At 34.1% G+C, this 16,686-nt stretch overlaps 1 protein-coding gene across 1 annotated transcript in view; it reads right to left on the bottom strand.

The window, feature by feature from the left end:
* The window catches only part of LOC137655681 (protein scarlet-like), a 71,533-nt gene extending 61,739 nt beyond the window's left edge, over window positions 1-9,794 (bottom strand). The window contains 1 exon segment of the mRNA XM_068389640.1: window positions 9,239-9,794. Within this exon segment, the coding sequence (XP_068245741.1) occupies window positions 9,239-9,273 (35 nt within the window). The 5' untranslated portion in view covers window positions 9,274-9,794.
* Between the last annotated feature and the right edge of the window lie 6,892 nt (window positions 9,795-16,686).

Here is a 16,686-nt window from a genome sequence, read left to right as displayed (position 1 = left end):
TAATCTATTCCAAGAATCACTCTTGTATCTCACGAACTCCTTTCTCTTGTATCTTTCTTCAGACTGTGACTCTACCTTTTTATCTCTTACTCGACGATCGTTTGGTTTATTACCTTCTCTGAATGTGCTTTCCCAATGAACATTTCATCACCGAATCTTTTCATCAATTACCTTTTAAACTCTCATTTTTCTTGTTGATGTCTTATATATCCTCTTGCATGCCTTTATTGGATATGCTCTTTTGCTGCACACACAAACACACGCATCGCTTCTGTGATCTTTTTATGTGAAATTAACGATGTCTTTTGGAAAGTGATGACCATTATTACATTTTTCTAAAATACAATTCAATAGTTAGCAGGATACTTTGGATAACTAAAAGAATACTAAAAACTGTATAGAAAATTCTGATGTCTGTCACACCAACTCAAAAGCTTTCTTTGATTCGGAGTCCTTGCCTTGGAACCAGTCTTTGCATCAAATGAGTTTGAATGCTGAATATTTATTTGTCTGTTTCATTTCGAAATGAAGCCCAATTTTTCGGACCCGAAAGGATTAGATGAAGCAGAAAGAATAAGAGAGATAATGAAAGCAGATGCCCTAAAGAAAAAGTGCTAAGGTTATCCACGTCGTAAATAACGGCATCAAGGTAAAAGTGCCAGAGATTGCTGGAGGCAGAAGAGAAACAGTAACCGAGAAACAGTAACCGATAAGAGTTGTCAGGAATTAGCTGTCGATAACAGCGGCTAAATTCAGAATTGCCATATCCTTCAAAAATTCATTACTGTAAGAATTATCGGAGTTGATCATAGTTTGCACCATTTATTCAATAATACAGTCGGAAGTTCAGGTTTGTCCTTTGAATATGAATAAACTTTTGAATAAAAAAATTAATATATCTTTTTCTTAAATTGAATAAACCTCATAGAAGTCGAAGCTCTTCACAGAAGGAATTAATTTACCTAAAATAAATTTATTACATCCTTGCCAAGGAACTTCCTAATGATGTCTGGTCGTACCTCTGGCATAAGAAGTTATGATCTCTATATAGGCCTATAGACATTCTTGATGAAGATAAATTACAAAAACTTAATAGTATATATTACTGTTCTTAAAATGCTTTTTTTTTTCCCTTTCCTCGCTCGGCTATTTTCCTTGTTGGATCCCCTGGGCTTATAGCATCCTGCTTTTCCAACTAGGGTTTTAGCTTAGCAAGAAGTAATAATAATAATAGTAATAATAATAATAATAATAATAATAATAATAATAATATGAGACAAAGTAATTGCAAAGCAAATAATGCTTCATTATCTTGCAAACAAATTCTAATCAATAATTTTCGCTTTTCCATTTCTTGCCTTTCGATGTCCAAATAAGATTAACGCATGCTTGTCTCTTATTTATTTTCATTTTCCACGTCTGTAGCGATTATAACGATTGTTATGTATGCTATAAATTCTAGCAAAGTAGAAGGTTGACAAAAGTGCAGAAGTCCCAAATAATATTTTAAACCAAATATTAAACTGGAATATTTTCTCAATAAGGCTGATGAGAATTTACTGTACATGTTTAATAAAAACAATATAATAGGTCAAGAAATCACTGTAAATGTCTGCACAAATAATGAGAGAGAGAGAGAGAGAGAGAGAGAGAGAGAGAGAGAGAGAGAGAGAGAGAGAGAGAGAGAGAGAGAGAGAAGGGGGAGGGGTAAACGTAACCAACCAATGCCAAGACTTGAGTCGTCTCAGGTTACGAGAAGCCTTAAGGCGGAGATATCATGTTGAAATCCACGTGACAGACCAACTTTCATCCTCGTATTCTTTCATCGCCGTCCATCCTTCTTCCTTGGATTAATGTTGCACAAGATGTGTTTTTTTTCTAAGGCACCACTGCATTACGTAATCGAATAGTATGCGATGTATTCCCACAAAAATATTAGTTCTTGCGTTCATTAATAAATACGTGAGTGGAAACTTATAATAAAGAGAGATTTATTCCTCATTCATTCAAACATTTGGTCTAGTCACGAGATCAAATACTTTTATGAATTCCAAGAAATGTTAGATGCCGTTAACCGTTAACTCAAGGCTTTCTGCAGCAGAAGTATTCTCGGAGAATGTGGACAACTTAGTCGTCTTCTCTCAAAAACCCATTATACTTTTCTTGATCTCAGCAGCGAATTGTGTACTTGGTAGTGAGTCGACTATTGGGAGCCATAATAAAGGTAAATGACAGCTTTATCCACAGACAAAAGTCGAAACCCAGAATAGCCACAGGCTTAATCCGAGGGAAAATATGCATCAATGTTATATATATATATATATATATATATATATATATATATATATATATATATATATATATATATATATATATATATATATATATATATATATACAGTATACACAGAAGAAAGTATAAATTTGGGCCAAAAAAAATATTGAGTGAATTTTGAGTAGTTTCATCTTTGACTTCTTCAGGAGGACTTTTGAAAAAGTCTACGACAAAACTAATCAGGATTCACTTAATATTTTCATTTGTTCTCTGGTTCTTTGAATCTTAGTAGTAGGCGTCCCTGTGAGTTTTAAGCATACCACACACACACACACACACTCATATATATACATATATATACTGTATATATATATACTGTATATATATATATATATATATATATATATATATATATATATATATATATATATATATATATATATATATCTATGGGTGTTGGTATGTGTAAAAATAAGCTTCTAGTAGATGAGCACAGAGAAACCTTGCAATTGAATGAAAATCGATTTGCAGTCTTGGAACAGACAATTAATGAAGAATGGTGTGACACTGAGAACATAAATAAGTCAATTAATAGAGAAGTTTTAGGATATGCAGTTACAAGGAGAAAATCATGGTTATCAAATCATTCTTGGGTACTTTAAAAAGGAGACAAAGACAGAAATTGATGGTTGACAGTTTTCGAGGAAGTATTGACAATCATAAGGTGTAAAGCAGGCTAAGTATTCCAGTATTGATAGTGAGGTCAAAAGAAAGGCCAGAAATGACTGGAGAGAATATTTAGACAGTAAAGCAGATGAGACTGACAAAGCTAGGAATTCAGGGAGTGGCTATGGAATAAAAATTGCTCATAGAATTATTAATGAAATCTTTACTGGGGCAAAGAAGAAGAAGAAGTATATACCCATCAAAAAGAGCGATGAATATGTAATAACAACAGAAGATGAAGAAAGGCAACGTTGGATGGACCACTTTAGTGATGTCATGAATAGAAGATATGAAGGGAATAATTTGACTAATATACATGAAGCGGAGGAAGACCTTGATGTGCCCATGAATGAATTCTGTGTGTGTGAAATTCAAGCTATCATCAAATAACTAAAGAGATGGAAAGCCCCTGGATACGATGGAATAATAGCTGAGATGATATTGGCCGAAAATGAAGTGACTCCCAGAATACTTAGAAAATTATTTTGTAGAAGGTGGATAGGTCTCATAACCTGATGATTGGGAGATAGGAGTGTTTGTAAAAATGGCAAAAAGGAAGATATGACTGATTTTAATCATTAAAGAGGCATCACACTTACGCCAGCTGTCATGAAAATATATAGCATGCTCATTGTAAAGAGACTAGAGAGAAAGTTATGAAAAGTTGAGAGATGAACAAGCAGGAGTTAGAAATGATGGAAGTTTTACTGACCAAATTTTCATTTTGAGACATGTCCAGCAATGTGTAGAATATAGAAATACACTTTTGACAGCATTTGTAGACTGCAAAAAAGCCTTTGATGGTGTGCACCGGCCATTTTTGTGGGAGTCTTGCGTTATTGTGGAGTTTGTCTTAAATATGCAAGTTTGATTAAGTTTTTTCATGAGCATAGCAAATGGAAAGTTAATGTTAGTGGAGTCTTATCAAATAAATTTTCAGTGAACAGCGGAATACTACAAGGGAATGTGTTGTCACCTATATGATTTATCCCCCTCATGGATTTTGTGATTCATAGAAAAATTGGGGATGGTGGAGAGGGATTGGATTGTATTGGTAACAGGAAATTGACTGACATAAAATTTGCTGATGACGCTGTCCTTATTAGCAAAACATTACAAGACTTGCAAAGCTTGCTTACCAGAATGCATGAAATACCACAAGAGGTGGGGCTCGCTCAAGATAAATACAAGAAAGACATAGATGATGAGACTGTGTGCAATGGTAGATGAAATATCATTAGAAGGAGAAAGGATTAATGAGGTGGAATCATTTAAATATTTAGGAACTATCATCTCTAATACAGAGTCTTTAGAATTGAAGTTTAATGAAATATTGAAAAAAGCAAATCAGACAATGGCTAGGTTAAGTAAAATTTATAAATAAAATCGCCTGAAATTACATATAAAAACCAGGCTATTATTATTATTATTATTATTATTATTATTATTATTATTATTACTTGCTAGGCTACGACCCTAGTTGGAAAAGCAGTATGCTATAAGCCCAGGGGCTCCAACAGGGAAAAAAGCCCAGTGAGGAAAGGAAACAAGGGAAAATAAACTATTTTAAGAACAGCAATAATATTAAAAAAATCATTTCCTATATAAACTATAAAAAATTAACAAAACAAGAGGAAGAGAAGTAAGATAGAATAGTGTGCCCGAGTGTACTCTCAAGCAAGAGAACTCTAACCCAAGACAGTGGAAGATCTTGGGACACAGGCTATGGCACTACCCAAGACTAAAGAACAATGGTTTGATTTGGGATTGCTCTTCTAGAAGAGCTGCTTACCATAGCTAGCGTCTTTGCTACCCTTACCAAGAGGAAAGTAGCCACTGAACAATTACAGTGTAGTGGTTAATCCTTAGGTGCATAAGAATAGTTTGGTAATCTCAGTGTTGTCAGGTGTATGAGGACAGAGGAGAATCTGTAAAGAATAGGCCAGACTATTCGGTGTATGTGTAGGCAAAGGGAAAGTGAATCGTAACAAGAGAGAAGGATTCAATACAGTACTATCTGGCCAGTCAAAGGACTCCATAATTCTTTAGCGGTAGTATCTCAACGTTTGGCTGTTGCCCTGGCCAACCTACTACTACCTAATATAATTTTAGTGGGATCGGTATTACTGTATGGAAATGGGTTGTGTTATGACAATGGAACAATATCCAACAGATTTTGTAGATTTCAGAACAATACCCTCAGAAGAATAGTGGGAGTTAACTGGCAGGACAGGATTAGATATGTAACTATAAACGCGATTATTAGAGTACCATATGTGGATGATATCATGGTAAGGGGCAGATGGATATGGTTTGGGCATACTCTTTGCACTCCCTAAAGAGATTAGTTCACCAAACTTTCAACCTGGCTCCAGAAGGCCCTAAATGAGTTGGAAGACCTAGGCCTACATGGCTGAGGACTATGAAGCGTGGAGTAGGAGATGATGAATGTCGAAGTATTGATTTAAAAGCTCAAGATACAGACGACTGGCAAAATCTAAGAGGCCTTTTACGTCAATAGACGTAGGAGACGATGATGATAATATATATATATATATATATATATATATATATATATATATATATATATATATATATGCGTGTGTGTATGTTTGTGTGCGTGTGTAGCCTTAACCAGTTTTTAAGAGATACCCTCATAATCAAGTTTTAATTCTTACAACTGGGTAGATTCGGAAGCAAAAAGTTGTTCAGTAGTAGCAGTATAAAATGAGTCCACAATATTATAATTCTATCAAAATACTTGGCACGTATTTCAGTCTGTTAAATTCATAATATTAATCATTAGCTGCACTAGTCTTTCCAGCAAACAAACTTCATTATTAGGATTAAAAAGGTAACAAAAGTTGCTGAAGCAAAATTAATCCATTCTGACATTTTGGCATTGTGCCTGCTTTGATTAACTCGCTTGACTGGTTGTGAGCGAATGAAGCAAGTTTTTTTTTTTTATTATTAATTGATCCTGCTGCGCAGTGACAAAGTCAAGGCTCCAATCTGATGGAAGCATAAAGCACGCAAGTTATGATAAAAGAGTAACAATATCATTTTATTTTTGATGACTGTATCAAGCGCAGTGTCCTATGTATCTCAATTTGCCACAGCCTAGCCGAAAAAAACCTTTACAAAAAGAGTAATAAAAAATCATTCTCATAATCTTTTGTAGATTTTTCGATGGTTTGATAGTACCGCCAGGAAACTAAGACTCTATAGCACACAACAGATTTTCCCATCTACTGGTTTGGTATTTTTTTTTTCTTTTATTTTCTGTAACCTGTCTGACTTAGTCTCAAATGTTTTAGTGCTTATTCTACGACACTCTTAGCAAACCTTGCTGTATAATCTCTCTTTTTCCATCATCTTGAATTATGATGCTGCAAAAGAGAGACATTACATTAGATCCTGGACACTTGCTTCTTTAACTCATAAGTGATCTGATGCCTATTGTCTATTTTCATCTCCAACATGACGGATCCCAAGTGGGATTGAACTGAGCATTCTCTTCGGTATTTTCTTCTATGCTTTATAACATTCTATCATTTAGCAACTTCAAATTTTTTTGGCACCTTTTGTTATATATCTTTTATCTTAAATATTCTATAGCTGTGGTGGTCTATGTCGTAACGTCTCTGACCAGTGATTGCCAAACCAGGTTTCGAATTCCGCTCAAACTCGTTAGTTCCTTTGGTAGCTTCAACCTCACCATCCTTGTGAGCTAAGAATGGGGGGTTGGGGGAGCCTGAAAGTCTTCTGCTGAGTCATCAGCAGCCATTGCCTGGCCCTCCCTGGTCCTAGCTTGGGTAGAAAAGGGTCTTGGGCGCTAAACATATGGTCAGTCTCTAAGGTATTGTCCTGCGTGTTAGAGCAATGTCACTGTCCCTTGCCTCAGGCATTCATGAGCGGCCTTTAAACCTTTAAACTCTTTAAACCTGGTGTCAGGGCATAATGTCAGGAACTACATACATACATATACCAAGGCACTTCCCCCAATATTGTGGGGTAGCCGACGTCAACAAAGAAACAAAAACAAAAAGGAGACCTCTACTCTCTACGTTCCTCCAGCCTAACAAGGGACTCAACCGAGTTCAGATGGTACTGCTAGGGTGCCACAGCCCACCCTCCCACATTATCCACCACAGATGAAGCTTCATAATGCTGAATCCCCTTCTGCTGCTACCTCCGCGGTCATCTAAGGCATCGGAGGCAGCAGCAGGAACTACAAAGGTTTAATTGATCTGGAGTCTGAGTGGTAGTGAATTCAACACTCATTGTATTCTAACAAACGTCTTTATAAATTAGAATAACAAAATTTTGCTGTAACACGACAGAAAACCTAAATTGAAGTAACACTAACGAAATAGCAGGGGATGAAACACTAATTGATACTGTTATAACAAAGCTAAGATAGCAGATGAATTCATGGGTATATCAAATTTGGGTTATATAGCTCGGCGCTGGTCCCCGTGAGGCCATTCAGATGCTAAATCAGTTAATTAAACTTTGTGAGTCTCTGCTTCGTTAAGGTATTCCCATATACACACTAATGCATACATACATATGCATATATATATATATATATATATATATATATATATATAATATATTTATATATATATACAAATATATATATATATATATATATATATATATATATATATATATATATATATATATATATATATATACGTTTATATATGCATGTGTGTGTGTATATATATATATATATATATATATATATATATATATATATATATATATATATACATATACAAACACGTGCATATATATATATATATATATATATATATATATATATATATTTATATATACGTATATATATATATATATATATATATATATATATATATTTATATATACATATGTATACATACGCACACACACATATATATATATATATATATACACACACACAAGGATTGCATGCGTAGTTCTCATAAAAGAAACGGGAAAGGATTAGGTATTATAAAAGTTGAGAACAATTCAATTTCCCAAGTGAATGAACTTACGTCAATTTTATTTGCATTATTGAGTACGAATAAACTTTAATTATTCTAAGGCTACCTTCTTAAACTCAATCAATAAGTTTTTGATTTAGCTTCCAATAATAATGATAATAATAATAATAATAATAATAATAATAATAATCATCATCATCCTCATTTTGATCTGAACATGAATTATCGAAACTAATTTTAATGCGTAGATTATTATCATTATTATTAATTGCTATGCTACAACCCTAGTTGGAAAAGCAGGATGCTATAAGCCCAGGGGCCCAACAGGAAAAATAGCCCAGTGTGGAAGGGAAACAAGGAAAAATAAAATATTTTAAGAACAGTAACATTAGAATAAATATTTCCTATATAAACTATAAAAACTTTCAAAACAAGAGGAAGAGAAATTAAATAAAATAGTATGTCTGAGTGTACCCTCAAGCAAGAGAACTCTAACCCAAGACAGTGGAAGAACATGGTATGGCACTACCCAAAACTAGAGAACAATGGTTGGATTTTGGATTGTCCTTCTCCTAGAAGAGCTGCTTACCATAGCTAAAGGGTCTCTTCTACCCTTACCAAGAGGAATGTAGCCACGGAACAATTACAGTGCAGTAGTTAACCCCTTGGGTGAAGAAGAATTGTTTGGTAATCTCAGTGTTGTCTAGTGTATGAGAACAGAGGAAAATCTGTAAAGAATAGGCCAGACTATTCGGTGTATGTGTAGGCAAAGGGAAAGTGAACCGTAACCAGAGAGAAGGATCCACTATAGTACTGTCAAAGGACCCCATAACTCTCTAGCGGTAGTATCTCAACGGCCGGCTGATTTTATTCCTTTAGTATCAAGTGACGTAAATGGAGCAAAATCAAATCAAATCCCATTTGGTCATCAGGATCAAGGATTAATATGAGACAAAGAATAATCATTGAAAAAATAGGTTGAATTCTTTAAATAAAAACAGGCTTTCATTACTTTATAAAATATGTTATTTTAATTGTTCATCACTTCTCTTGTAGTTTATCTATTTCCCCATTTTATTTCCTTACTGGGATATTTTTTCCTTGTAGCCCTTGGGCTTAGAGCATTCAGCTTTTATAACTAGTTTTGTAGCTTAGCTAATAATAATAATAATAATAATAATAATAAAACTTCCTTATTGAGTATCCAGAATGAAAGGTAACTGTTAGGTGAAAAGTCTTAAACTTACATCCGTAGATAAAGAATAGTCTTGGCGTCCACCATCTCGAATCGCACCGACGAGGCTTCGCAGACCAAAAACTCAATAATTATGCAGATCAATACTTGACGTTTTCAGGGGCAGCGTTCTTCACACCCTCAGAAATTCGTCTTGTGCCATTCTTAATGTTTACGTTATGTCATTCCCGTTTAGCTTAGTACTTCAGTCAATCGCTCTACTTTCAGTGTCTCTTCTTGAAAGCGATGACACTTACTAGCACGCTCTTAACTTCCAAAAGAAATCCTTCTTGAATATTGATCAGGATTCGTTCAGTTGACTTCATATGTATTGGTGACTCACTGAGCAGCAATTTTAGAGGGATGGCAAAGTTCAAGCACAGGTCCGATACATTAGATAAATTGCATTTCTTGAAACAATTACAACAAATTTAAGAAAGAGTGTCAGTTTCATAGAACAGTAAACACAGCATTTGGAAGACGCGGAAACAATATCATCGAAGTGACGTCGCAAAGAACGTTATCGTGAAACTGCAAATAATGACGGGAATGACGAGGAGACAGCCAGTTGCCAGTGCGTTAAGTTACACCTAAGTAAGGCTTCTTTACAGTCTACGACCTGTCATCCTTGCTGTGGCAAGGGACTCGAATGCAGAGTTCAAACAAACCACAAACCTCTCATTAACCACCACATCAGATTTATTTCATTACGTCATGTGTTTTTTTATACCTCTGAGTTAATTTTGCTTGATATTCATTACGACCATCAAATATGACCATTTCAAAAATATAAAATACAAGAATAGATTACAGGGCACCAGCCACCCGTTGAGATACTACAGCTAGAGAAATATTGGGTACTTTGATTGGCCAGACAGTAATACATTGGATCCTTCTCTCTGGTTACGGCTCATTCTGTCTTTACCTACACATACAACGAATAGTCTGGCATATTCTTTCCACATTCTCTTCTGTCCTCATATACTGTACCTGACAACACTGAGATTAGAAAACAATTCTTCACTCACGGGGTTACCTACTGCATTGTGATTGTTCAGTGGTGACTTTCCTCTTGGTAAGGATAGAAGAGACTCTTTAGCTATAGCAAGCAGATCTTCTAGGAGGAAACTCCAAAATCAAACCATTGTTCTCTAGTCTCGGGTAGTGCCATAGCAAAATGAAACTTATGCAACAGGTATGAACTTCTGATGTTCCACAGATTCAACTATCAGAATAAGAAAATCCTTTCATAATTTAGTTGCAGATGGAAAAGAACTTCTATAATACTATGTAGTATATGCCTTATGATGGGGAAAGCAATGCTGTTAGAAATATTAACTGCATACATGGTAATAAGTGCAGTATGGGAAGATCTGTATACGAAGGATGATCAGCATTATCATCTTAAGCAACATGCACAAAGAACGAACTAAACAATGTTACCAGAGATTAAAATCTAGATCATGGCTAGGGAATTTAATACACCACAATTTGTTTTCTAACACGTAAGATTATATACAGGAACTGAAGACCAAATGGGAGAACAATATTCAAAACAAAGCAAAAAAAGAAAAAAAGAATTAGAACATTTCGTCTGGATAGATAGATCACCACAAATCTTAAAACTCTCAATATGCCATTTGTTTTTGCAACTGAAGAGGAAACAAACCGGCTATGTTTCTCAACATTAAAATTGCAATCAAGAATCACACCAAGAATTTCAAATGAATTGTACATACAGCATGTAAAGATATGTTATCAATGAAAAGTTCTGGATGTAGAGGCTTCATTTCTATTTACCTACTTGCAATTAATAACACAGAACTTGAGTTTTGTTAGGTTAACTTCCTCCATTAATTTTAGCTAGATCTCTATTGAGGGTTTCAACAAAAAGAGGTCTACATTCAGGAGATGGGATTGATGCAAATAGATTAGCACCATTTGCATATGTAAGAAGCTTGTTTTCTATGCTTGACTACATACCCTATGTATTTATATAACGAAATGGGCTGAGAACACTACCCTGTAGAACACCATATATTATATTCCTAGAGTCACGATGGTACCCGTCAAGAACAACTAATTATAATTTGTTTATGTTTTGGAACAAGGTCCTAATAATTAATGCGGTCAAAGGCCGCGCTAAAATCAAGGCCAATCATACGAACTTCCTGACTAAAATCACGTACTCAAAGAACCTTGCCTAAGCCAAACAGCAAACTAAGAAACCTTCAGTACATCTACTTAGACATTTGCCCAAAAGATGTTCAGAAACTTTAGCAAATATTGGAATTATGGAGACTGTGCAGCAATCAGCATGACTTGAGCTACCACAAACAATTTTCAGAATGGAGTAACATTACCAGTTCTCCTACAGGAGAAAGAATAACCTTTTCCCGTTAAGTTGAGAAACATATCAGACAATTTAGTAGCTAAGAAATCTGCTCTTATTAAAAAAAAAAAAAAATGAGTAGCCGATAATTTGTGAATTCCATAACTTTAGTGTTAGTTTTCCAACAGTTAGCTGGAGTCTCGACTAAACTACTATAATGTTCTCTCTCTCTCTCTCTCTCTCTCTCTCTCTCTCTCTCTCTCTCTCTCTCTCTCTCTCTCTCTCTCTGTAGTAGTTTGTTGTGTGGAAGAAAATCAAACTGACTTTGTTTAACAATCTACGATTTTATATCGAGACATTTTCTGCTATAGTCTGATAAATCTCGCCTGAAAGTGAACAATTGCAGTACTAATTCAATCCTTTGGTCTATGTTTAGTTTGAAGTGATGTCACTGATCAAAGAACTATCTTTATAAAGTAGTGGTTGTATGACCAACATACATTGTATTCTATGTGCTGTAGGTCATCTGAAGGAACAATACTGTTTCTCATTAGCAGTGGTAACATCTACAGTAGGTGGGGCAAAAATTATTCTGAGTGACGCGTCTGTTGCAATAACCCCTCACTCTGAATTCTTTTTGATGCTTGTGTGCTTTATTTTAAACCCAATGCGTTACATAGTTAACTGGAGTAAAAGTGTCCCCTCACAATTCTATTTGGTAATCTGGTAATCGATAAAATGGAGGACTGGTCTTTCCTAAACGTCACTAACGCCAGATATGTTGATTATATTGTCATAATTTTCAGAAATGAATAAGAATAGTAGGTCATTGTAGCTATACTTTACAGTTCTGTTCTTGGTTTTGTAATAGGGCTAAGTATGAACAAAATCATCCTTTTCCAGATGTATTTGCATATAAACTTTCGTACAGAACAAATTATTAGATGTTATCATATTTATAAATGTCTAATGGGAATATAGTAAGTCATATAAAGGATTCTTCATCTCTGCCTACATGAACAAAGTATTCACTCATTGCAACAGCTTGAAATTCCTTGGCAAAGAACTAAATATGATCAACCATTCTTGAACAATAAAGGATATCGGCATGGCTTAAAAAAAGATTGCATTCAAAGGTAAATAAAAATGAAAACAAAATCCAAGCGATTTCTAATGGCGAAAGCCTTAGAGACAAGCAAACTACTATGAAATGTCATACAATAACCTTAAAGGAACAAGCTGAAACATTGAAAATGGGAATAGGCAAACTAATTCACATGCTTACTCTCCTAATAAACTGTTAAAATTGCTTCTACAACATATCCCTAGCATATATTGTATCTCTTTCAAACATCTTACACAACTGTTTAGTAACATACTTGATTAGTAATCAATCTTTTTTGTTTAAACCCAGCACTTTTGTATACTATATTAATTTCAAAAGGACAATTATTCCTCTCGTTGATTCTTTTGAAACCTTTTCCTCATCCAGTATTACCTTACACACTCTGTTCAGCCATTTAATAAAACTTTAAGCACTCCATTGTAGCATCTTATTAACAATACGATCGACATCTTGGCACTTTTAACTTTTGAGCCTCTTAATTACACTGTTAGAAAAAAAAAACATAATTTTAATCGGAAATTCTCCGTAAAAATATACTGTTCTCAACCGTATGTCAGAAAAATACAGGCGACCGTAATTTTACTCTACTTTGTTATTATATTTTACCGTAATATCATCCCTTTACGTCAATATATCCGTTTTTAAAACGGTAAAAATCCTAGAATAAATCTTGCCAGACATTTACCGTTTTTTAATGCAAATTTTTAACAGAGTACCCTCCTTACTCTCTCAGCAGTCGTATCCACATTCAATACACTAAAGAAACACCCATTCCATACACTCTGGAATGTTTTTATTTTCAAGAAAGAATATAACAATTTGCATATTTCATCTATTACCATTTATGTGTAATAATAAAACTAAAGAAAAGTTACTTTTCTTTTATACCAAATGAGATTTCCCTTACTCTGTGCTTGATGCCATTATTCATCTCCTGTTATTCTGCTACTTAATTAACTTCTGTCTTGCGGCTGATCTTTAAACCTCCTTCTCTCTTCCGCTAACGTTTCATTTCCTCTAAGTAGTTTGATTCGCCTCCCATTGATTTGGTGATGATCAACTCCCTGTATTTTCTTTCTACGCCTCAATGTCTATAGTCCAAGAGTAATTTTCGTTTTTCTTCTACGTATATAATATATCCTTTCATTAAAGTAACACTTAATTACATCAATAACCACCCTCCTTAAGATTTAGAAGATATCCATTAAAAGGTATCTTGCGAACAGAAAGACAAACAGACTCATCAAGGAGAATGCATATCATCCATCCATGTGGGTTGGAGAGATAAAATGCAATTTCTTTCACGATTCAACGCAGACGCTCCACATGACATTATTTTCAAACGTTAGTATCCTTCTAGAACTTATTTTCGAATGTTCTTCACTTATATAATGATCAGAAATGCATTTAGCCACTGCTTATTTCACCTTGATCATTTCACTCAGACGTGATAACTCAATGGATGCAAACAGGTTAGAACTGTGTGTTGTGGAGTTACTGTTGGGCTGGCAAGTCATTTCGGTGACTAGAGAGCAGGCAGCGATATATTTTTACTGCTGTGTATTTTTTTTTTTTTTTTTTTTTTTTTTTTTTGATGCCTGTGATAATTTTGAAAGTTCACTGTATTATCGTATGGTTTCCTTCATCACGTTTTGTTATGCATTAAAATATAAGGATTTGTAATTTGTGTGTAAGTTATATGTTGTGCAATATGTTAGCACTAAACGTACTGAGAACAATATCATTGCATCATTCGATTGTGTATGACTTTAGTTGTGTAAATGATTATAAGTAATATTTCATATGGACTTTAGTAGTGAACTCTAACAACTTCTTAAAATAAGAATACAACTCTAATTGTCCATTTCAAGTAATGAGATTAGAGCCTTTCTATACTTTTATACTGATAGTCATTTGTCTATATTCGATCACTTATAATATTGTACATGAGACGTCTGTAGTGAGTCAGAGTCGAACGCCATCAAGCGTGCCACCAGCACAATATAGAAGATAATGTAGATTACTATAATAAAATATAAAAGAAAACAACAACAGAAGTCATCTTTACTTCCCTTAAGAAACTGGAGATGTATGATGAATTGCAAAATATCATACTAATAAAATATCCTTACAGGTAGGAAGCAGACTTGTTCCCATATAGTACACTAAACTATGCATAAAAATATTAGATTCTTTATTTCTGCATTACTTTTGATATGTTTATCATTTAATTATTTGAAAATTCAATTGATATATTTTGTATTAATGTAACATATGTGTGTGTGCACACTTTTTTATGTAATTCCTGAAATTCACCAATTTGTAATTGTAACTATTATGTACTGCAAAATCAGCAATTTTCTATTGCTGATTTTCATAAGAGAAGGAAATCTATTGTAAACTTAATTAAAACTTAAAATGTGTTATTGTATATTTCGTCACCGTCAGCTCAAGAACGAATCCATGACATATTTAGGATCAGACAAAACTGACCACAATAGATTAAAGACGTAGTTACTATAGATTATAAAGGTTATTTCATCAATAGGTAGTTGCAAAAGCTATACTTATATAGATCAAACAGGGATTGAGGGAATTGAAGAAAATAGCTTTACTGAAAATGTAACAGAACAATAGAATTTAAGGATACTGATTACTTTTATACCTGAAATTAAATACAGCGTAACCCATATACGGTTTTCGAGTATGTTACTAAAATTAAGGATTCCTTCGTTATATAAAATCCATGAAAATGAATAGTCACTGAGATATTGTGAGAAGCTAAATACAAGCCGCTTCATTTGTCAACATATCTTGGCTCAATCTCATTTTATTTTAAGGAAATTTTCAAATGCTGTCTATCCTAAAGTGCTGTCTTCAGTTATCGAATGACTCATGTATGCCTCTTTGAATAGTTTTTGCAGATAATACTTTCGGTACTATCATGCAATGATGTAAGAAAGTTGCCAGACTTAAGAGCTGGATCGTTCTCCAATACCAAGTTCCTGTGATGTTAAGAACTTTGATGGTTTTATCGCCCGTTCTTAAAATTTTCAGTTATTGAGTCTTATTAAAGATTTTATGCTGGTATTATTTTCTGTCCATTTTTTTTTCTTTTTTTTTTTTTTTTGCTATTCTAAAAATGGCAGACTAATTATTGCTCCTTTGATAAAATCTACCTTCCCATTGTTTTTTGGCAAAATTACAGTTTCAACCAAACTCAGATTTCTGGTACAAAATTACATTTCCCTGCCTTATACAGTGCGTTTTGAACGAATTTGACCTTAATTTGTGATGAAAATGAGTAATTTTTAGAGATACAAGAACACCGTAAAGAGCAACAATCGCTTAATTTAAATTGCCATTGCTGTACCAAGGCTCGCTTTGCTTGCCATTTAACATTATCTCCTTGCTCCTCTGGTAAACAGTAAGCTACATGTTGCATAACGCTCATCTATCGAATGGATGAGTACTTTTCCATAATTTATAACTTTTATATGAACAAGAGACTTAATGCACCTTTGTGTACTTACGTTTGACGGTCTATCTACGTACATACTGTGCACAAACCCACAGTATGTGACCCTTCTGGTTGATCGTTTATTTACATGTATAAGGGTCCACATGTTTTGATATGATTCTAGTATGTTCTCTATGTCTATATATAAGCTGGTAGCTGTGAATGCTCTCAGTTCTATTCTATTTTATTTAGTCATTCAAATAGTCCGTCAGTTGTATTATTAACATAGTGGCAGTGAAATGGAAATTGAATTCACCCAAGTCTACATAGAAAGCTGCTGATTTTTTAGAATGAGGTTGGAACTGTCACTGCTACAGTGAGTGCCTGAGTGATTGTGACCTATTCCTTGCTAGTTATACAGGAAAGGACTTTTATTTGTCGATTATAGAAGAAATATAAATTCAGTAACTTGTAAAAGTCACAATCGAGTGTTTAAAACAATATGGCAGAAACACATTTTAAGTGGAACAGGTTTCTCAATAG

The sequence above is a fragment of the Palaemon carinicauda genome, chromosome 16, assembly GCF_036898095.1.
Source record: "Palaemon carinicauda isolate YSFRI2023 chromosome 16, ASM3689809v2, whole genome shotgun sequence".
Classification (NCBI taxonomy): Eukaryota; Metazoa; Arthropoda; class Malacostraca; order Decapoda; family Palaemonidae; genus Palaemon; species Palaemon carinicauda.
Note: the sequence above shows the minus strand (reverse complement) of the source record. Positions and strands in the feature narration are given on the sequence as shown.